At 46.4% G+C, this 24442-nt stretch overlaps 1 protein-coding gene across 2 annotated transcripts in view; it reads right to left on the bottom strand.

Annotated features, from left to right (window-relative positions):
- Positions 1–24442, bottom strand: part of LOC138571570 (tetraspanin-33-like) — a 935706-nt gene that overhangs the window by 194803 nt on the left and 716461 nt on the right. For both annotated transcript variants that reach the window (XM_069649203.1, XM_069649204.1), the window contains one exon: positions 20029–20103. In XM_069649203.1, the coding sequence (XP_069505304.1) occupies positions 20029–20103 (75 nt within the window). The remainder of the gene's footprint in view (positions 1–20028; positions 20104–24442) is intronic.

Here is a 24442-nt window from a genome sequence, read left to right as displayed (position 1 = left end):
GCTGGTGTGTAATGAATTATTATAGGCATATTCAGCTATCCATAACAAGTCCTTCCAATTTTATTGCTCGAGGGTTTGGTTTGTTATTTCTGTTTGGCCATCTGTTTGAGGATGGTGACTTGTGGATAGTTGAATGTCAATTTGGGCCCTTGAACAGCATTTCCTCCAGAAGTTGGATACAAACTGACTACCTTGATCTGAGATCAAGACCGATGGAAAGCCATGTAGCCGTACGATTTCCTCCAGGAATACTTTTGCTAAATTGGATGCATTTGGAAGACCCTTAAAAAGAATAAAGTGTGCCATTTTAGAGAACAAGTCTACAACTACTAAGATGGTGTTAAATCCTTGACTGGGAGGTAGATCTGTAATGAAATCAAGGGGCAGTGTGTGCCATGGTGCGGGAGGAATTTCCAATGGTTGGAGAAGACCAGCTGGTTTCTGCTTTTGGGACTTGTTTAATCACACACTGCAAGATTGGATAAATTGTATGATGTCTTTGCGCCATGTGGGCCACCAATAGTTTCGTTTTACTTTAGCTAGAGTTTTAGTAATTCCAGGATGACCTTCAATTAGGGAGTCGTGATAACCCGAAATAACCTGCTCTTGTAAATCTTTACTTGGCAAGTATAGACGGTTCATAAAATATGGTAACTGGTCTTTAATGTTGTAATGTTCTCCTTGAGTACACCACTCTTGAGAGAAATTGGGATACATTAAGAGTTGGAGTTCACCATGTGTCAATGTTGTCGTAAGACCCAGGAGTTTGTCTTCAGGAATGATGGCTACTGGATCTGGAGTTATGTATACCTTTTTATCAACACCCATGCTGGACACGGCATCAGCCTTTCCGTTTCGGACTCCTGGCTGGTAGGTGATCACATAGTCATATTCAGTGAAGAAAAGAGCCCACCGCAGTTGACGGGATGATTGAGCCTTTGCTGTTTTTAGGTATTGCAGGTTTCGATGATCAGTTATGACCGTGACAGTATGTCTAGCACCAAGGAGACAGTGTCGCCATGCCTTGAAAGCTGATTTTATAGCTAAGAGTTCTTTGTCTGTGATAGCATAGGTGAGTTCGGGAGGTGAGAATTTTCGTGACCATTAGGCCACAGGGTGTAACTGGCCAATTCCTGGGTCCCTTTGTGAGAGAACAGCTCCCATAGCCAGGCTAGAGGCATTTGTTTCAACTACATAAGGTCTGGGCGAGAATGTCGTAGAACTGGAGCAGAAGTGAATATTTTCTTAAGTTCTTGAAAGGCCTTCTCTGCTTCTTCGGTCCAATGGAACTTTTTATTGTTTTTTCTCAATAGTGATGTAATTGGATGCACTATTTGGGAAATATCTGGGATGAATTGGCGGTAAAAGTTTGCAAAGCCCAACATACTCTGGATTCCTTTAAATGAAGTTGGTGACGGCCAATTAAGAATGGCTTCTACCTTGTGCCTATCCATTCTGATACCTTTTGGTGTGAGGATAAAACCGAGGAACTCCACTTCGGTGACATGAAAAGAGCATTTTTCGAGTTTAGCATACAGTTTATGTTGGCAGAGTTTAGTAAGGACGGAGCGCACATGCCTGACATGGTCTTCTTTTGTAGCAGAATACACTAAGATGTCATCAATGTAAACCAGGGCGCAAACGTCGATTACCTCCTGCAAAACATCATTCATAAAGTACTGGAATGCAGCAGGAGCGTTGCAAAGTCCAAAAGGCATTATCTGGTATTCATACAAGCCGTATTTGGTGCGAAAGGCGGTTTTCCATTTGTCTCCTTTCTTCACTCGAACAAGATGGTACGCCCCCCCTTGTTAAACGGGATATCATATTGTGCCTCCTTTCTTGTATATATTGGCCTAAGCCCAGTCGATCCGCGAAGAAAACCGCGTTGCAAAGTTTCGATTCTAGATCGACTTCGCCGCCATTTCAGGTCATTCCGCCATTTTGATTTCTATTCCAATGTAACTCTGTGTTCTAAAATGGTGGACAGTGTTTTCCCGCTTGTAGCTAAGCCGTCCTGCACTTTGTACGTTAGTTAATGTGTAAACTGTCTTTTGGCCGAATGTTTGGGCTGAGTAAAGAGACCTTGTCCCATGCCTGACTTGTAGACAGAGGATTGTCTGCACCAATAAGTCTGATCCACGGACATACATCGACCACAATGTTGAACAAATAGAGAACGTGGACACTGGCTGAACTGCATTGTAAAGGATATGTGTTAAGGCTTATTGTTAAATCCAAGAATACATTGTTGCCATTGTAACCTGTTTGTATGTAAACTGAGGATGATCCATGTGGATATTTTCAGACAAGCCATAAGTGAACTCGGCACAAACTCTAGACCATGGATTATTAACTTGCAGAGGGGCTGGACATTATGATCGCAAATGTATAAAATGCACAACTGTTTAGACGTCCAGTACCTCTCACTTCTCACACCGAAAGGGCTGGTATTCGCTGTGATGTACTGAGGGCCAGATAGATATCTGATTTTGTTTCTTTGTGACTGTACAGTATTAGAATAAAGATCTGTGAATCTTTATAAGTCTGTGTTTGGTGTATTTCCTTTTGGGGTACTCAGCCTCGATATTTCCTTTTGCTTTTACACCCTAAGGTCCCGTTTAGTATAGATTTGGGCGTCTTTGACTTGATCCAATAATTTGGGAATAAGGGGCAGTGGATAACGTCTTTTTACTGTGATCTGGTTTAATGCGCGATAGTCGATGCAAGTCCTCAAATCTCCTTCCTTCTTTGGTACGAAGAATAAGGGACTGGCTGCCGGTGATTTAGATGGGCGGATAAGTCCATTTTCCAGGTACTGATCAAGATAAGATTTCAAATGGAGGTTTTCTGGTTCAGTAAGTGCATAGATTCGACCACAAGGAATTTGCGAACCAGGTATGAGATCGATCTGACAATCGTAGGGCCTGTGCGGTGGTAGAGTATTGGCTTGTTCTTTCTGGAACACGTCTTGAAAATGCTGGTATTCATTTGGTAGAGTACTAGTCACACCTAGTACAATCGCCACTGTACTGGGAGTAGCAGATGTACATAAGTATGTTTTCTCCTTTTCTTGGTAATAACAGGTGCGAGCACAATCATTGGAAAAGGCCAACTTCTTGGCACACCAATCTATTAGAGGGTTGTGAGCTACCAACCATGGCATCTCTAAGATTAGTCGAAACTGAGGAGCTTTGATGAGATCGAATGCAATAGATTCTCGGTGTCCATCCTGGCATAGTAGGGTTACTGCTGCTGTATATTGGGTTACTGGTCCGGAATCTATTTCTGTCCCATCAACAGTAGTAACTTTTTCAGTAGTCGACTTAGAGCATAAGGGAAGCCCCATCTCTGCTGCCAGATCTTGTCTACATAATTCCCAACTGCTCTGCTGTCTATGGGCCTCATCACGAGTTTGGCAGTAATGCTGCGGTTTTCCCGTCGAACGTAAATAGCGCTAATGCCAAGCCCCCGGCAGATAATCCGCCAGATCACGAGTTTTCGTGCACGCGCACAGGGACATGGCGGTAGCGCAAATAGCGCGCAACGGGTAGAACCCGTAAATCCGGCATACCATGCGCTACCGCCATATTGCGCTAATAGCACGCGCCATGAGCATGCGCTATTAGCGCGCAGGAAACGCGTCACCGCCGGAACGGGAAACAAAGCGGCGGCCATCTTGGAAATCACAATCCGTCGGATACCACAGCCCCTGGAAGCCATCCACCCTATTGAACACCAAATCATGTCACAGGGGCACACTAGGGGCAAGTCTGCCCTGGACACGGTGAGAAAGCCCAAATTTAGCGACCAGGAGCTGGCTGTACTGGTGGAGGAGGCTGAGATCCATAATGAAGAGCTGCAGCAGCGCAAAACCAGTGGCCAGCGCAGAGCACAGATTTGGTGCAACATCAGCCAAAGGGTTGCGTGCCCCGGGATGGGGAGGATTGCCGCAAGCGCCTCAACGACCTGCGTGTGAGAGTCTGCAGCATCCTCTCACAGCACAGGAGTGCAAACAGGGGCACTGGAGGAGGGCCACCACCACCCCCACCCAAACTCACACTTTGGGAGGAGAAGATGAGTGCCCTGATTGACATTGACACCATCGAGGGAATTGGTGGAGCGAAGGCAGGCACTGGCATTGATCTAACTGCAGGTGAGTCCCACCCCAAATGCATGCAACTGAAAGTATCACACATGCAGACTCTGAGTGGATGAATGTGCAGAAATGTGTGTGAAGCACTGCAGACACCCATAAGTGACCCCTTGATCCATTGAACCGTAGGGCTGCCTAGGATACCCTGCACGTTCAGTGCATCAATAGAAGGTGCAGGGGATAGACATCCATATCCATGGGACAGCTACGTACAGTGTGAGTGTGCAAGAATACACCCCCAGTACCCTGAGCGCAGTGCACCCCAACCCCACATGTAATCTGGTCACACAAAGATTTGCATGCAGTGTACCTCCACACTCACACCAAGCACCACATGGCGACTGACCAAAATGCAAGTTGAATGCATGATTGATACTGTCTCCCATCCCACTTGATGGCATGAACTGCTTTATAGTAATGTAGGTTGCCTTGAACTGAAAACACACCCTATGCACCCCACAGGCACACAGCAAACCCCACGGGATGAAGATGATGGGGAGGAGGCCACACCATCACGGCGCCCGAGGCAGCGAGCCTCCACCAGCACCACAACCCCACAAAGGGGCCGCACGGAAGGGAACCGACGCAGACCACCTCACACTTCACCACAACGCAGCCCTACCAGACCGCTGCAGCACCCACATGCCCACAGGGAGTCCATGGCCAGCTCGCCCCAAGCCACCAGGCATATCCCTAGCCCCGATGCAGAAGGACTCACCTGGAGTGGGAGCCCGACGTGGGAGTGACACCTCCACATGCGCATCAGGCAGGACGTCTGCATTCTCCTGGAAGCAGTGACGCTGAAGGGATGGTCACACCACAGGGGACCCCAGGGCCAGGGACACAGCTAGCACAAACCCCACCCCTGCATGTGCGTTGTGTCCGCACACCACAGCCAGACCAAGACACGCCATCAGATGGCAGCCCTGAAGACCGGCACTCAGGGCCCGGCAGCCCAATCACAGCCGGCAACATGTCCCCATGCAGCCCCCCCCAACAGCGCACAAGTGGCAGGCCGGCACCTGCCACACCAGGGGTACCCTTTATCACGGGGGCAGCAGTGATGGGCAGACTGGACGTGATCGAGGCCAAACAGGCCAAAGTTGAATCTATGGCCAAGGTGCACAGCCAGCACATCAAGGCCATCAGTGCATCCATACACCATGGATGCAAGTACATAGCCCGTGACAATGCGCGCACACGCAGAGTGGTGGAGCAATGCACCGCAGCCCTGACAGGGTTTGGACAAAGGGTGAGGGAGTTGTGGGAGGCAGTATCAGCACTTGCCGAGCAGACAAGGGAGGGGAGCAACCTTCTCCGACAGCACATGCAGGCAACCGGGTCAGTCCCTTCAACCTCCACTGCACCCACGGAGGGATCCCTTGAGCCATCTCCTAGGCGCCGTTCAATGCGCCACCTGAGGTCACACACACCAGAGGGGCCTGGACAAGGAAAGCACCCACGACCATCCTAGACGGACATGGCATTGTTGTGAGTGCCCTGATAACTAACATGCACCTACCTGCACTGTTGTGGGGAGTTCACTGGGGGAAGGGGGGATTGTGTGCTGGGTGTTCACTGGGGGGGTTGTGTGCTGGGTGTTCACTGGGGGGAGGGGGGATTGTGTGCTGGGTGTTCACTGGGAGGAGAGGGGATTGTTACACTGAGAATAAATCACGTTTCAAAAATCACAAAGCATGGACAGTAGTGATTGTGAAAAAGTGCTATTTAATGTTGAAGTGACATTTGTTAAATGTAGCCGTCACCCGTTTAAAAAAAAAACATCAATCAATCCCTGTCTGGCCAAACTCCCATCCCTCAGCCCAATCCTTTGTGCACGTGCAACACCTTCAGGCACGTCATCACCTTCACTCCCATCCTCAGTTGGCTGCGCATGAGCATCAGGGGGCAGTGGCACATTCCTGCGACAGCAGATGTTGTGCAGCATGGCACATGTCAGTACAATTTTAGCAACTTTTTCTGGTGCATACATAAATGCCCCTCCCGTACGGTCAAGGCACCGGAAGCTTGTCTTCAGCAGTCCAAATGCCCTCTCCACGCAGATCCATGTACGAGCATGGGCAATGTTGTATGCCCGCTCCGCTGCTGTGTGTGGATGACGCACAGGGCTCATGAGCCATGTGTACTGGGGATATCCAGAATCACCTGCAGGGGAGAGAAAGCAGGTTTGGGGACAAGGTAAGTTCAGTGGGTGTACAGAGCTCAGTCATCAGTGTCATTTTGCCATACTTGTCATTTGGTCAATAACATTGTGGAGTGTGCTGTTCTACGAGCAGCATTGAATCAATGAGGTACTCACAACTTGGTACGCCTCTGTTTCAGTATGTAACAGTACTCATTCACTTGTCACTGGGTAAGGGGGCCCTTCCATCTGCTTGTGCATGCGAGAAGTGGCTACCTCATGTGTCATTGCCATTCCCTTTGGCTGCAGTTACATTTGCTGGTTGTCACTATTCTGTACTGGTCTCCATGCATTTCCTTGGCCATTCAGGGGACAGGGTTTGTGGGATGTACATTGCCATTACTCAGACTACTTATGTGTGGTGCATTTGTGGATGTGGCGACTTTTGTGTTACATTTGCATGACTGTCGGGTGGGCAGGGTGGGATGTCTGTACTGTGTCAGTGTTGGAAGCCATAGTGCTACTCACACAGGAGGCTTTGTGGTGGTAGGCCTTCCATATGTCACTGTGCTGCCACATGTCTTTTACATCCTGAATGGGTGTCTTCTGCTGTGTTGAACATGTCCAAGGTTTCTCGTGCAAGGTGCTTGATTGGAAATGCTGCACTAATGGTGCTGCCTATTGAGATTCAGGGATTTCATTGTGTGTGACAAGCCCTATCAGTTGTGGATTAACATGCATTCTGGTATACATTTGTACTCACCCAGCAGCCATGTGTTTTGCCCTCAGTGCTTTTCCATGTACGCTGGCAGGGTACTGTTGCGCAGGACCATGGAGTCGTGGGTGGATCCTGGGTAGAGGGCAGAGCAGTGGCTGAAGGTGCAGTCAGGGCCACGTGTCATCTGCACATTCAGGGAATGGTACTGTTTCCGGTTTCTGTGGGCTGCCTCATGTGCCTGGGGTGGTACGAGTGCTACATATGTGCTGTTCAGGGCTGGTATTACATTCGGGACTTGGGCAATGGCATGGAACTGACCCTTCAGCTGGTTCACCTGTGCCTGTGTGGCTGGCAATGCGATGTGCTCATTCACATGATTCAACAGTGCATCCAGCACCTGTCCCAGCATGGCACTGAATGTGGACTGGGCCATGCCATGCATCATGGCAACGGTGTGTTGGTAGCTGCCAGTTCCGGGAATTGTAGCACAGACACGAGCTTCACTAGCGGAGGTACTGCTGTGCTGATGGCTATGCAGCTGCCGATGTCAGCCTGGATTGTGTCCAGCAACTGGGTGATGGTTGCCCTGTCCAGCCGATACTTAGTCACCAACTGGCCATCAGTCAGGGCCCAGGGGATGGCTGGCCGCCTTGCTGGTGCTGCTCTCCTCCTCCTTCTCCTCATCCCCACATCCCACTGCACTCCCAGGGACCTGGCCTGGTTGGCTGGCCTCTGTAGCTCCTGGCGCAGCAGGTAGAAGTCCACATGAAGGGTCCCGGCTCCAAATGGCAGCATGGTGTTTGGAAGTGTGTGTTGTGCATGGGTGGATCCTTTGTAGGCCTTTGATTTGCATTGGTTTCACCTGGGCCCTTATTGCTGTCTCCCCCCTGCTCCTACTGGTGGAATGGTGTTGGGGAGGGTGTGTTGTGCATGGGTGGCTCCTTTGTAGGCCTCTGATTTGCATTGGTTTCATCTGGGCCCTTATTGCTGTGGCTTGTGTTCTTTTACCTCCAGCTTTTTGCTGGGGGTATTTTCGGTGCTAATTACGCCTACGCCGGACTCGTGATTACAATGTTTTAGCGCAAATGGTTACTGGAGCTTTTACAGCCGACGCTTGTACACGCTGACAGACCCTTAAAATTCGACAGCATGCATCCGAGACAGTTGTTGGTGATTGATCAACATTACTGGTAATGCAAAGTGTGAGGTCTGTGGATTATCCTTCTCACTCGACAAGCGGACCTCTACGCTTACTCGGCTTTCCTTGCAGATTGCGATGTTCCTCGCCTAGCGCCGTAATGTTCCAGCAGTGATGGTGACCAGGAGATGACTACCCAGCTAAGAATTGTGTGGCTTTCTTCATTCGGGAGGAAACGTGAGTAAACGCTTACTAATGCTGTCTTTCTTCCTCCTCTTTCCAGGTTATGGTATTCCAGTTTTCCAACTCCTTGTTATTATCTTTCTTCTCTGTGGCTCCAACAGTTCTCCTTGGTGGTTTCACTGGACATTCTTTGAGGAAGTGGCTTGATTTTCCGCAATATAAGCATAATTGCTGTTGCCTTCTCTTGTCTCTTTCAGTTTTAGTTAAAGGGGGCCGTACACCTCCGATTTGCATGGGTTCTACCGTGTTTTCCAATGTACGTGGAACATTATCCTTTGACCGGACACACACAGCTCAAGTGTCTAACCTTATCCGGTCCGCTTTTCTGTCTTGTAATCTGTGATCTAATTGCACCACAAGGTTGATGAATTCTCCACAGTCTTTAGGTGAGTTAACCACTTGAGCAAGGACATCCTTTATTTCCCCTCGTAGAACCCGATGAAATAGTGTGGTCCTTTTTTCCTCAGTCCACCCAGCTTCAACGACTAGACTGTTAAATGTTGCTATATATGTAAGCAAGTCTTGACTTCCTTGACGGAGTGACAAAAGTTTGTTGTCTAATGCTTGGCCTTGGGTACAACGAGCAAAGAGTTTTTCCATTTCCATCTGGAAACCGCCAAAGTCATGTAACAACAAGTTATCCTGACTTACCAATGGTACCGACCAATCCGCAGCACTTCCACTAAGATATGACAAGACAAAAACAACCAGCGCTTGGTCGTTTGGAAAAGCTCCAGGTCTGCAAAGAAAATGAAGACGACACTGGTTCATGAACGTTGCATACTTCTTGGGGTCACCTGTAAATCGTTCAGGTGGAGCTAAAGGAACTGCCCCAGGAAGGTTTATTGGTACTGGATTGGTGGAAGAAGTTGGTACAGGTGCTGGCGGAATGTTACCAGGCAATGGGGTCTGTCCTGCCTGTGATTGTAGCAATTGTCTATTTATTTCATCAGTACGATCCTTAGTAACAATCAAATCCCTCCTAAGTGCGTTGGTTTCTTGCCTGGCTGAATGTACTTCGGCGCGTAATTGTCCCAACAACTGAACTAACTGGTCAGTCTCTGAAGTCTCCATGACGCCCAGGTGGATAATATTATTGAGGCTTTGCGTTCTGTTACGCTCACCTGGTATCCACTGGGACACCACCCAGCCCTGGTTGGATGCTTTGCACTCTCGAACCCTCTACCGGTCCCTTGTTAAGGCCTCTGGTTGGCCTCAACTCCTTTCTCCCCCTTGGGCCTTCTCCTCACCTTCATATTGTAAAATGTGGATTCTCCGTCCTGCTCCTCGTGTCAGGGGCGCGTAGATGTGGGGGGCGAGCAGCGACCAAGTTACTTAACTGGTGCAAGCCCCACTGTGGGAATCCAGGCCTGCTGCGACTCTGTAGGTTTTCTGCTTTACAGTATTTATATGCAGTTCTTATGTTCCTCTTAGTTCGAATAATAATGCCTTGCTTCTTTCCTTTTAGGTATGGAAAGGTATTTTGGTGTTGTCATGCAGTTTGAAGATGAGCATGGGCCGGTAGGCGAAAGCACGGTGTGCGCGATGCTGTCCGGTGAGTAATGCGCGATGCCCGGTGCTGTTTCACCTTTTATATTGCTAACCTGTGTCTTTTCTCTCCTTGCAGATTGCGATGTTCCTCGCCTGGCGCCGTAATGTTCCAGCAGTGATGGTGACCAGGAGATGACTACCCAGCTAAGAATTGTGTGGCTTTCTTCATTCGGGAGGAAACGTGAGTAAACGCTTACTAATGCTGTCTTTCTTCCTCCCCTTTCCAGGTTATGGTATTCCAGGATGCATGCGGTGCCGGATGATGGAGTTCGTACCTTCAGGTGAGTGGAAGTGAAGTCAAAGATGGATTGAAGATAGGATACTCTTCCAGGTAAGTTTCATAGTGTTCTTTCTCTCTCTGCAGGTCCTTGGTTTCAGGTAAACTGGCATCAAAGAGCTGGACACGGTGAGCGTTACGCTGCCCACAGTGGACTAACGCAAAGCATGTTCTGCTGTTTGGGTGAGGTTTAAATAGTCTCAGGTAAAGTAGTCCAGGTAGAATAGTCCCAGGCCTGCCACACCCAAAGTAGTCCAGGTAAAGAAGTCCCAGGCCTGTCACACCCAAAAGACTAATCCGCATAGCTTAGTTTCTTGTAACTGAGCTATGTGTGTGCCTCCATGTTGGCTGAACCGCCCCAAGTTAAATAGTCCCACGTAAATAGTCCCATTCTAATGTTGGTCTTCATGATGGTTATGAGCCTGGCCCTAAAGGCGCCAGGACTGACTCCAAGAGAGTCTTGGATGAGGTTTTAAGGCCTTTGACCTGGCCCAAACTGGAAGGCAGATTTGCCAGTGAGGGCCAGGGGCAAGGGTCATGACAGCCAGTTCATGGGCAGTGATGCCTCACTAACATGGGCAACTGAAGCAACCGACCCAAATGAAGACGATTATGTCCAGGACATAAAGACGAAAAACAATGGAGAAAAAAAAACACATTGTTATTAGATACGAGAAACCTGGAGTTAAAGGAGCAGAAATCAGAAGAGAAGCAAATCAGAAGCTAAATGTCCAAGGAAAAACTCCAGAAGAGGCTCAAAGTTGGAAGAACAGAGACCAAATGCAGATTTGGGGAACCGTGCTTTCACCAGATGGATGGGAAAAAGGAGTAGTGATTTGCAGAGCACGGATGGTCATAGGTCAATACGAACCTACCATCAACATAGTGCAAGATGGATGCAAGACATTATGGCCAAAGCTTGAAAAACTGCTGACATGGGTCGAAGACAGAGGAGGACCCTTGCAGATAGTGCCACTGAAAAGCCCAAAATTCTGCTTCAGGAATAATGGTGCAAGAAAAATGGGAGAGAATCAGAACTGTGGATGAGTTTTTGACGCCCCAGGCATGGTGCAGGGAACTGCAGTAATTATGGATCATTATTGGGCATGTGGATCCAGGGCATACATCAGACTGCCGAGAAACTGGGAGGTATATGCACAATAGTACCAGGAATGTCCATGTTCCAGCTTTGGTGATCCCGAAAGGCGACTTGAATATTGACAGTTTCCCGAAGGCAGATGCTCACCTGAGGAAAAAGAGATCTGTGGAACTGATGACTCGATTGAAAAGGGAAAATTACTTCTCTGCCAAATCTGAAGAAGCATTTCATGCAATCCCATATGAACACAGACTGTTTGGCCTCACCTAATCAGTGTTCGCGACAATCCTCATGCCAAGATTCCAAGTTGGAGCAAATACTAAATGGTTACAGATAACCAGATCGGAGTTACTGCAGAGCATCAACACGACAATAAAAGGATTCAACGCAATCAAGGAAGATTTAAGAGCCATCCGACTGATGACTCTCCAGAACAGATATGTCCTTGACATGATCACAGCTATGGATGGAGGAGTTTGTGCAAAAATTGGAGAATCATGTTGCACATTTATACCTTCTCACGATGAGGAAAATGGAACTCTAACAGAAGCCATAGGTATGCAGACAAAACTGCAGAACCAGATGATTGATGAGATGGACGAAGTTGATGATGACAGCTGGTTTGGATCACTATTCTCATGGGTTGCAAAAAGGATGGCAGATGCATTCAAGTTCCTGGGAGCCCTGCTAGTGACAATATTGCTAGGATTTTGTGTTATCAAAATAATAATCTCTCAGTGCCAGAAAACTGCAAAGAAAGCCAGAGGGATGACGATCATGACTGATGTCAAGCCAGGATGGAAGCCCAAAGACCTGACTGATGAAGAAATAAGAGACTTTGTGAAATCTAGCATTCGTGCAACTGAGGGAACAAAGTTCCTCTATCCCAGGAAACATTGAAACTATGTGGGAAGATGGGTTTACTGCAGCCCAAATGGCCAATGTCAACTGATGACATGGAATAAAGATGAACATGTAAGGACAGCAGGAAGCCTGAAAGGAGTCATAAAGATATGGACTCCAAAGAGACACTTCTTCAGACCATCATGTATAGATCCAGAAGATGAAGAAGGAATGAACCCAGGCGATGAAGTGAAGGTGAAAACAGAAGAACCGAGTAAAATGAATCCAAAGACAGAAGTGAAGGTGGTCGATGAATCGCCCAGAGGGGGGAGTGTAGAGGAGGTCCCAAATAAAACTTGCACTCCATCGCCCATTTTGAACCAGGAACATTCACACCGAGATATGTGACGTATGACGAGCAAATAAACCAGCAGAGAGCCGCAGTAGGACTCTGCCCAGTGCCTATTAAAAAACAGCACCTATTGACGTACCGATACCGAGAAAACCATGGACAGTAAGGTATCCATTAAGAAAACCCTATCAACAAATGAAACAAAATGAAGATCGCCTAAGTACAGTCCCGGAAGAAACCAAAAAGGTCTTTATGGAAGACGAATGGTGATGTCATGAGGGCCCGGACAGACTCACATATAGAAGAAATGACGACCCGAGAATGACGCAAAGAGACGAAACGCCATGAGTAAGGATATTGTGAATTTAAAGTAAAAGAACAATGTCCAAATATAAGAAAATCAAGCTGTAAGCAAAATGAAATGAAGATAGTCGACCAGTTTACACCTGTAAATATGCTTGGAACCCCAAGAAAGCTAAGAAAACAGTGCTATGCTTAGTAGAAGAATAGTGTGCCAAGCTCCATTATACATAATCTACCTCAAATAAAGCACATTATCACAAGTATATTTCTACTTTGCACAAGAAGCAGAATCAACCCAGGTTACTAAAGGCCATACGTGAAAAGATTAATATTTAGCAAAACGAGGAGAGACGGCTGAAACGAAACTCAGCAGAGGCAACTTGTGCCAGGAAAGCCAAGGTCATACCAATAGAAGAGGGGAACAGTAGCTACATTTATTTGAAACTAAGAAGAGAATATCCTGCCTCTGAAAGGTCGAGATAAGAAGGCGAAGGCAGGTGGCGGGTGAAACGAGAATCAAATACACAAACTGAGGGAAAAGAGACAAATTCACGGTGTCGGAATGAAGTGACCAGCCGAGCAAGAAGAAGCGAGGGCTCACATCTACGCTTGGCACCTGACAGGAGGAGATATCAGAACCTTTTCCAGACAGAAGATGCAGTCTCGAGGCCAACGACAGTGAAATAATTGACACATCGCAAGTGATGATTGATTGCAACCATAATCGGAGGAGTGCCGGGTAACTAAGGGGCACCCCGCACCTGGCCGACCATTCTGTGTGCTGCAAAGCAAAGGAGAAAGAATGCATGGGTTTGGTGCCAACCCAATCACAATGGGCCAAATAATCTAGGGTCCTATAGTTAGTAGAACCAATGAGACGTCATACTTTTAGTGACGTCTATAGTAGTCATTTTGAAGGAAGGGCTTAGACACCCACCTGACAGTGTATACCCAATCCCCTCACTTCATTACCATATACAGATATAGTACCTATAGTAAAGTTACCTTTTCCTAACCAATAGAATTGCATGTTAACTTTTGAGTGTTACACGTCAATGATGACAAGTTTTGAGTATAAATGTTACAACTTGTATGAAGTTCGTTGAAGTTGAAGCAAGAAGGAAGATGGCATCACTGCTGATATCCATAACTCCCCGTTTTTTGTACTTGTCATTAAACAGACTCACTTTGCCAAACTGTTTGAGTTGTCCTTATTGATTGATGTTGGAGTAATAAATCTGCACCCCCATCCATCTCACGGGTGCTGCTATCTTGTCCTAAAGTGCTTCTGAGCAAACTCCGACTCTATGGGCCGGTCGGGGGTCTCAGAGTACATCTCAATGCCCTTGGGCTGCTAGTGGGCTTTACAAATCCAAATAAATAAATAAGCAAGGCGTGAATTCACAAAGGTGCCTAGAACCAGGGAGTCATGTATAGGGGTCAGCAAATTAATAAAAGCTTTTTAATTTAAAAAGCAGCTGCATACAACCACATTGGTCCATAGTGCCAGTATAATCTTTTCATCAAAGCAGAATCGATATGTGTCTCTTTCTTGCTTAGTGATCATGATAACAGAAGGATCAAGTAAGGGCTACTTAGTTAAGTCCTGATGTGCTTTTTTGACCTGAAGGGAATGCATTTAGTCGTTGGGTTATTCCGTTGAAGGCAGTGCTCTTTCATTCAGGACTGAATCGCCACAGATTAAGTAATCACAGTTTTAAAGTAGGGTGCTAGGTAAAGTAGGGTTCGCCCTACAGGCGACCTTTGCGATGGAGAATCAAAATGACCCCAATTGGACTTGCTGGGTTCTAGCGGTCAATGGTAACTGGAACCAGCCCAGAGTTGTGCTGGTCATGGTTTGTTGTTTGTTTGTTTATTTATTTGTAATGTAATAATTTGTTTATTTTGGTGACCTTCAGACATGTCCTATGCAGATGAATACCTGGCTCTAGTGTACTGAACGCTGCAGAGAGTTTTAACTTCACCAGGAGATAGTCCTTGCCTTCCTCCACAACAGCCAATGGTTCATGCCAAAGGTCCAGTTGCAGCTTGATCTGTCAAAGCACTCGGGCGGGTTATGATGTCATCGCGAAAAGGGTGCCCCTATCTCAAGTTGCTGTGCTCCGCTCTGCTTGTGCTGGATGTTTTCCTGTCCATGGCCAGAGCTGTCAACCGGCCCCGTGTCACGAGGTTCACTTTCATCCAGTCTTGGATTGTAAATGGAGCTCCGTCATGCATGGTATTAATTGTGGTTACACCAGGGTAGCCTGCTCGTGCCCACACATCATCTGCTCTCTCACCAAGTATGGCGATTAGGAGACCCTTGATGTCCCCTATAGCTAACGTATTTCCTCCTATAATTTTTTCTAACTCGTGTATCCACTTTCCGGCTCCCGATGTCAGCATTGTAAGCTTGTTTTTCAAATCTTCTCGATCCATGCGTGGCCATGGAATATATTGTGGTCTTACTCCCTCTTTCTCGAGCAACGGAAATTGGGATGCATAGCCCTCTCTCTCTTCTCTCATTGTTCTCCTGTCTATTGCAGGGGTAATATTCCCATATCGCCGTCTGGATGGCAATGTCCTGAGTCTGTCTACATAGGGCGATGAAGACACCCCCCTCTGACCATGAGATACTTCTTCATGTCGGTCAGACTGCGTGGCTGATTTCAATGCCCTCGGTGCAGACTCACTAGTGTCTGACCATCTTATTCCTTTCTCTTCGTCTCTCAGCCTCATTTTCCTTGCACTCCTCCCTTTCCAAGTCGGACATTGTCTGTCCCCAATTCGTGCAACTTCTTGTATCTTCATTGTTTCTACTGATTTCTAATCTATCCAGGGATAGTTCTCTATTCTCACTACTTCGGGTGACATCCTCAGTGTTATAGAGCTGAGTGCTCTCCAGGCGCTCGTCTTCCCCCCCCTTGGGGTGTTTGTTCTAACCCCATTTCATCATATATTCTATCGATCGTTTCTCTGATGCTTCTGGTGTCGAAGTCATCTTCCATATTTGCCCTAGACGTGTCTGGTACTGAATCGTACGCAGGAAACAATTCTTCAATGTCTTCCCAATCTACTACTGGAGCAGGTTTTTTCTAACCTCTCTCCCTAGATATTCAAGATCGCGTGCTCTCTGTCTTTGCTTACGTGCTACATCGTCATCGAATTCCTTGCGTTACCTCACCTCTTCTCTGCCTCTATCTTCTTCCTTTTTCTTTTCATTTCTACGTTCATCTGCCCTTCGAATTTCCTCATCTCCTCATCTCTGTATTCTTTTCTCTCTTATTCTTTGTTCTTCCTCTGACCTTTCCTGTTCCTGTCTGTCATGATCGGTTGCTGTTCTTTGTTTGCGATCAAGCTGCCTTTCTTGCTCTTCCCGATATAGCTGTTCTCACCTTTGCCTGTCTTTCTTTCTTATTTTTTCATCTCTCAACTCTTTCTCTTTTCCCTTTCTCTGTATCTCATCTAACCTCTCCTTTCGTTTCGCGTCATCAATGCCTTTGCCATCAAGTTTCAATAAAATTTGTCCTCCCATCCATTCGTTTTTTGCGAATGCTATCTCATCAGTTCTATCTTCGTTTCCCTTCCATCTCTTCCCTTCTCTCTCCTTGTTGAGAGATGTGCTTGTCTGTGCTTGATCCCTTCTTTTATCATCGCGTCTCTCCTTGTCCCTTGGGACTGTGGATGTGATATCCTTATCCTTATCTTTCCCTTGATTTTCATCACTACTATGCGTAGGTGACTCATATGCCGGGTTGCTATACCCCGTGGCTGCTTTAAGCTCTCTCAGTGGGTATAATTCCTTGTCCTTACTTTCTTCACCCTGTGTTTCAGATGGGGCGGGTGGTGCGGTAGGCATCTCACCCACCTCTGAGTATACATTAAGTATCCAATCTATTGGCGGCTCCTCTTCCTTTCCCTGTTTATACATTTTCCAAAGTTCTAGAACAGCGAGGCGTTTGTCTAACTTTTTTGCCCATGTATGTGGCGTGCAAATATGTCATCATGTGTTGCAAAACAGCTTTAGATAAGGACCCACCCTGTGGCCATGGCATAAACATCTTGTGGGCAGTTCCCTTAACCCACTCTGTACTGTATTTCTTCGGTTTGGGTGCGTGTTTCGGCAACTGTTTGCATAAGTGTGTCAATGGAGTTATATCCTCCATGCTCAAATCTGTTCCCTTTCCTCTTATATAGCACTTGTCAACACTTTCGCGTGGCTTAAACAGTTCCAACAATATGAGCGAGCACCAAACACTGCAAGCTCCAAACCCGATTTTTCACAAAATGTTATACCGTCTATTTTACTCAAAGAACATCAATTCGTATGCGATATTATCTCAGCTATTCAATTGCGTAAAATTTAAATCAGTTTTCTCCAAGAAATGTTTTTGATGTATGACGTCACAACAGAAAACATGTAAAACAGACGCTTGACAGACTAGACGAATACCAGCTGGTCACAGATATCTCTGCCTCTAATCATTATTCCTTCATGGAGTCTAAATGTACCCCTTTCACAATGTCTTTAACCATCTTGGTAGTCTAATCGTTCCCCCTTTAGCTGGTACTCTGGGTACACGTTTCTTCTAGTCGCTTGTATTAAAAGCATAGGAATAAGGCGAATCCTCTCACTTCTCAGGCGTCCTCCCCGGTAACCTCTCTCTTCTCGGGTGTCCTCCCCGGTAACCTTTATTTACTTAATTATTCTCGAGTCATTATCCCCTTATATATATACATTCTTCTCTACTTCTAACTATATTTTGTTTTCCCACCTCCCTCCGTTACCTTTTCCCTTTACTTGTTCTAAGGCATGCACTTTTGCCAAAACACTCAATCTTCTTCACTCACCGTTCGCATGGTTCCTCTCTGGACCCTCGGGATCACCGCCTTCGTTACTGCCTTCTTCAGCTTTTCACCTGCTCAGCAGCTGCCCGCAGGAATGGGAACGGGTTGAGTGGGGAACACGGGTCCCTTCAGACCCTGGTCTGCAGTTTTTCTTACACTACCACCGTCTACGGGGAGCTTCACAGTCTTCTCGGCCGAATGGCAAAGGACTTGTGATATTGCCGAAGACCTAGAGTTACTTTATGTCGACGGCCAATGGGTGTCTTATTCTAATCAATAATCGATAAACCATCAATCTCTGCTACCAAGTGTACTCCGGAAACCCCCGGCTGGCCCATAGAGCCGAGGTTTGCTCCGAAGTACTTTAAGACGAGATAGCTGCACCCTTGAGATGGATGGGGGTGCAGATTTATTACTCCAACACCAGTCAATAAGGACAACTCAGTGGTTTGGCAAAGGGAGTCCGTTTAATGACAAGTAGAAAAAACAGGGAGTCATGGAAATCATCAGTGATGCGATCGTACTTCTCGCTTCAACTCCAATGAACTTTATAAAAAATCATAGCATTTAAACTGAAAACTCGTCATAATTGACGTACAACACTCAAAAGCTAATATGCAATTCTATTGGTTAGGAAAAGGTAACTTTAATATAGCTACTAGATGTTTATATGGTAACGGAGTGAGAGGATTGGGTAAGCACTGTCAGGTGGGCATCTAAGCCCTTCCTTCAAAATGACTACTGTAGATGTCACAAAAAGTATGACGTCCCATTGTTCTACTAACTATAGGACACTAGATTATTTGGTCCATCATGATTGGGTTGGCACCAACCCCATGCATAAATTTCCACTTTGCTTAGCAGCACGCAGAATGGTCAGCCAGGTGCAGGGTGACCCCTAGTTACCCGACCTTCCTCCAATTAAGGTTACAATCAATCATCACTTCAGCACCTATGTGTCAATTATTTTACCGTGGTTGGCCTCGAAACTGCATCTTCTGTCTGGAAATGTTCTGATATCTTTTCCTGGATGGATGCCAAGCTTAGGTGTGAGCCCATGCGTCTTCTCGCTCGGCTGCTCATGTGCTTCCCACATCGTGAATTTGTCTAGTTTCTCTCAATTTGTGGATTTGATCCTTATTCAGCTCGCCACCTGCCTATGCCTCCTTATTTTGACCTTTCAGAGACAGGATATTCTGTTCTTAAATTTCAATTATATGTAGCTACTGTTTGTTCCTTCTATTGGTATGACCTTGGCTCTCCTGGCACGTGTTGCATCTGCCAAGTTTCGATTCAGCAGTCTCTTCTCGTTTTGCTAGAATATGAATCTCTGCTCATGCAGCTTTTAGTAACCTGGGTTGATTCTGCTTTTCATGCAAAGTGGAATTGCACTTATAATACTGTTCTTCGTTTTGAGGTAGATTACGTATAATGGCACTTGCCGCACTATTCTTCTACTTAGCATAGCAAGCCGTACAGTGTTCTTAGCCTTCTTGCGGTTCCAAGCATATGTACAGGTGTTAGCTGGTTGAATATTTTCATCCTGTTTAAAGCTTAAGCTTCTTGGTATTTCAACATTGTTCTCCCTTTTAGGTTCACGATATCCTTATTCATGGAGTTTCGTCTCTTTGTGTCATTCTTGGGTCGTTATTTCTTCTATCTGTACGCCTGTCCGGGGTCCCCGTGACGATACCATTCGTCTTCCATTATGACCTTTTTGGTTTCTTCCGGGTCTGTACTTAGGCCATCTTCATTTCGTCTCATTTGCTGCTATGGTTTTCTTAATGAATACCTTACTGTCCATGGTTGTCTGGGTATCGGTACTTCAATAGGTGTTGCTTTTCTGATAGGTACTGGGCAGAGCCCTACTGCGGCTCTCTGCTGATTTATTTGCTCATCATACGTCACATATTTTGGTGTGAAAGTTCCTGGTTCTTCAAAATGGGCGACTGGAGTGCAGGCTTTATTCAGGACCTCCTCTACAAGTCGCAAGGAAGTGTGGAATGCAGCTTATAGTTACTTTATATTATGACTCCTCTAAACATTACCCTGGCTGGGAATGGGTATTCATTGTTTGTACTCCCACCTTAACAAAATAGGGAGTACAATACTCCCGCTTGAAAATCTCATCGGAAGCCCTGATGGCATCAAACACAGACACAGCAGGAGAGAAGAGGTTGAGAAACAGCAAAGGGCGTGTGAACCGGATGTGGATCGTGTGGGAACCATTCCATGCAGTTCCCAGCGTTGGGCCCTTTGCATATTGTTGGGCAATGGGGTGGCTATGGCTGACGGAGAAATACCATTTTTAAAACTGCATTAATTGTGAGTGAAAGAAGGAACGGTGGAGGTCTTACCTTGCTGGAGAAAACGAAACCGAGCACCGCCACTAGCACCTGAAGGCCGAGGATGACGAGCATCGTGCAGGCAAACTGGGGAGGGGGAGAGAAAGGCAAAGCTGGGGTAAGACCCGGGTTGATCACTTTTGACTCTGCAAAATAATACACAGCACAATCGCAGATGCGTCGCCATTGGAGGTCGTCTCCAGTAGAAGCACAACCATTGCTCGAAGCTGGGGCCTCCAAGCCCAATCCTAAAGAGCCGCATTGACTCCCGGGTTTCAAGCTACCCTCACTAAGTACAATTGGAAAAATTAAATCTAAATGGTAGGTATTTACATAGTCAGTGGTTATCCCGAAAATCTGGTGTGGTTGGTACTCGCAAGGACCAAACCTTTCCTGAATGGAAAAGGTGGCATTTAAGTTCTACTCTTAAGCTGACACTCTTATATGCAAAATCACCATGTAAGGCACTTGCAATACGAGAAGGCAAACCGTGACCTCTGAATGGGTTTATCTTGTAGTTCTATTTCTTTTCAAAGACTTTGATATACATATGCTCCATTTAGGTGACAAACACCTCGGGTGCAGGATGTCTCAGTTGATAACTGCTTGATTTACCAAGTTATTGGCTCATGCACATCGAGGGACCTTAACAGGGGTCATAGATCAATGGCCCACCTGCAGGTGCTGACCACCAATAACACCCAGGGCATTTACTCACCTGAGCCCTGCTCATACAGGGGCCCTCACTCAGTTGATATTGCAGCTGAGGGAACGCTGCTAGGCTGGCTTGAACTGTCATGGGGAAACGCATTTTTATTTTGACAGTTCGTACCCCTGGACCGTTCAAAGCTAGGGGTGTTTTGCTTCCACAGCTTTGCATAGCCCATTGGGGATGCAGGCTAGGGCCCTGCATGTTTGTATGTGCAAGGAAGTGCTAATGCATCACCCCACATGTACAAACGGGTTGGGCGCTACATCAGTAGCACTTCGGCTCCTGAGTGCATGTGTAGGAAGCAGGTTCCAGTTTGTGCTGGGCAGTCGCTGGAAGGGTTTCTGGAGGCCGCAGTGGAGCAGTGTGAGGATTGCCCAAGGCTGCGTGCAGCTAAGGTTTTAATTTGTTTTCGTATTATGTGTGTGTGAATCAGTGAGTGTATGATGTATAGGTCCATGGGTGAATGAGTGAGTACATTCTGTGCACGAATGAAATGAGCGAGTGAATGGGTGTGTGCGTGTGTGGTTGTGCTGGACTGGGGAGCCGGTGGGTGCTCAGTACCAACACATTCTTTACTTGGCATCTACCATAGATGCCCAGTCAGTAAAAAATCATCCTTTCTTTTATCAACCAGCAGTTGGCTAAACTGCCCTTTTGGGACAGTCAGTCTAGCCATTTCTTGTTGTGATACAACATTTTTTATTGGCTATATCTGATATTGCAAGCATGTTAAGTGCCACAACTTGGCTAGACTGCCATTTTCAGGGCAGCCAGTCTAGTCCTTTCTTACTGTGGTATGACATTCTTTATTGGGCATCTATGATATTACTTGGCTAGGCTGGCATTTTGGTGCAGGCAGTCTAGCTATTTCTTACTGTGGCATGGCATTTTATTCTGGGCATCTATGGTAAAGTAAGAATGATAAGTGTGTTTACGTGTCTAGACTGGGCTATATTGTGCAGTTGGTCTGGACATGTTTTCTCATTGTGGAATGGTATTTCTGAAGGCAAAGCTAAAAGGTGTATGTTCTTATGCAGGGATACTGCCATGTATTGGCACAGCTAATCTGGACATGTTTTCTTGTAGTATAATTACTGCCATTATATGCAATGCAGACATGAATATGTCCTGATATAGGAATTCTAACATATATTGGCATATATTGGTGCAGCCAGCATGGAAATACATGAACACAGGCAGTGTGAAAATGTTTTTATACTGGCATATATTGTGGGCAAAGTCATCATGAAAATACGTTGCTTGTGTGTACTGTTGGTGACTTGCAAACAGCTGTTTGGCTTTTTACCCAGTTTTAAACAGAAAATGTGCTGTATAATGCACCATTATAACCTAATATTTTAAAATGAATTCTGAGAGGAAGGGAAACTCCCTTAACCCACTCGGTTGGTTTGGGGAGTTTTGCTCGGTCACGCTGACATATTTGGTGGAAATATTTGCACCCCTCAAATTAAACAATTCACTGTCTACCACTGTATGTAAAGTGACCATTGCTGCACAGATAGGTTGTCCTGCCTATGTCAGTTATGGTCACTTTAAATCACATGTTTGAAGCTGCTGTCACAACCTATCCATCCCAGTAATGGGCACTTTAAATTATATGCATGAAGGCTGTATCGCTTCATGCATGTGAATTAACGTGGCTGTTACTGGCTTAGATAGATTGTGGCAGCAGCCTCCTGCGTGTGGTATACACTGACCATTACTGGCATAGATAAGATGCGGCTGCATCCTTATGAAAATGGTATAAAGTGCTCCTATGTATTGTACAGTTAATGACATGGCATCTACTTGGTTGTTTTCATGTTTTACGGTAGAGAACCAGCTGAACATTGCATTGCTTTTTACCTCATTTTTTAACTCCAAAATGGTGCCGCAAAATGCAACATTTCCGCAAATTCTTTTTAGAAATTCTCAGCCTCCACACCCCCCCTGTACCCACAAACCCTCCTGAAATGTTGGGGACTCCCTCGCTATGCTCGGCCATTTGTGGTAATTTGAAAAAACATTTAGAACCCTTGACTGAACACGTTCACCACCCAGCGTGTGCTTGCTTACCCATGAATCATTTAGAAATCTTGGTACCGCTTCAGGAGCTATCTCCCTCCCCCCCAAACCTCCAGCACCAAAAGCTGCCTCCGCCTCTGCCAGAGCACATTACACACAAATAGCACGGATGCTAATGAAGGCAAGCACCAGAGGGAAGGGAAATGTGGAAAGCAGAAGAAAGACGCATAGGCAAAGCCAAACCTTTTGGCTTGTGTGTAGGCAGGGGAGGTGCATTTTCTAGGTACTGCCATAATAGTACTACCTCACCAAAAGATGGCAACAGCGGGCGAATGGTGTGAGTACCTGGGCATATGATGGCAGAGCCTTGCAAATTGATGTCTAATGCAATGTAAGTCACTGACATACACCGACAGTTGTTGCAGAACTATTGTATTTATCAACATTGTTTCTATTTTCAGATACTCTCTTCTTTTACATTAATTTGGGCTAAATACGCGCCACCTGTGTACTCTATGCATTTCGATTCAAAGAACTATCTACGGGAGATTAAGATGTTCCTGAATAAAGTTGGGTCCCTGTGAAGATGCTGGAGGGGGGTCTGTACTTCCGCTCACTATCTGATAGAGGAGAGGCACAGAGGACCCCTGCCGAGATTCTCAATATTGGTACGTGGTCGAGCATTCAAGGCCTAGCTTCTCAAGAGGTGATGCAAGCTGGTTCTTAAGTACAGTGTTGTCCCCAAGCACCCACAAAGGAATGTCCGCACACTGTATCAGTTAAAACACAGTCTTTATATAATTTATATTCAAGGTTATATACAATATCACTATAACGCACTTTGTATTTAGTTATCTATAATGGCAAATATACAATTCTACGTGGTACCACAGTTACTATTAGATATCTTTAAAGTGCATCAACTGCATGGTTAAATGGCACACAAATCAAGTCGTAAAGGAAACCAACAATAGAGGTAAGAGGGAAGCAGTTGGTTAAGACAATTGGCAGAATACTGGCCCCTACCGAGACACAGTTCTTTGTGGAGATCCCCTCACCTGGGCAACCTGTAGAATAAAGAGATATCACAAGCCCAGTCCATATATTGTTCACCAACGATTTCCCAATAGTCTGCAACCCCAAAGTACCTGGCGTTGTAGCGTTCCTCATCGGGGAATCGACGGCCCTTCTTGAGTGCCCTCCCTTTAAGGCAGGAGTCACGGGTCGTCAAACGTCCGACGGAGAACAGGGTGAGCTACGACGGTGAAGTGGTAGGTTCGTTCGTAGCGGTTCTTGTAGACGGGGAAGCGTAAACGTCCTGCAAGGAAGAGGCGTGTGGGGAACCTTGATGTCGATAGTTCTGGACCTCAAAGAGCTTCAAGAACTGTGGCCCAGCAAGGGCGTTGAGTCGTCGGCGTCTCTCTGGTCTTTTGGTGGCAGGAAACCCACCGGTGGATATTCCTCGGCGCATTGACGGTCTGGCCTTCTCCAGCGGGATACAGCAGCAATGATGCGGACAAGAGCGTCCTTGGATCAAGAGTTCTTAGGCAAACGGGAGCACAGCGGCTCCGGTCGGCGACGGCGGTCGTCGACAGTGGCAGACAACAGTCCGGGCTCTTCTCCTTGGGATTCCGCCGCAGTCCCCATCTCAGGTCGGCAGTTTGTCGTAGGTCTGTCTACCAGGGAGCT

Source organism: Ambystoma mexicanum, chromosome 1p, assembly GCF_040938575.1.
Source record: "Ambystoma mexicanum isolate Mex_15411 chromosome 1p, UKY_AmexF1_1, whole genome shotgun sequence".
In the NCBI taxonomy this organism is placed as follows: Eukaryota; Metazoa; Chordata; class Amphibia; order Caudata; family Ambystomatidae; genus Ambystoma; species Ambystoma mexicanum.
This window is presented reverse-complemented; position numbering and strand designations above follow the sequence as displayed.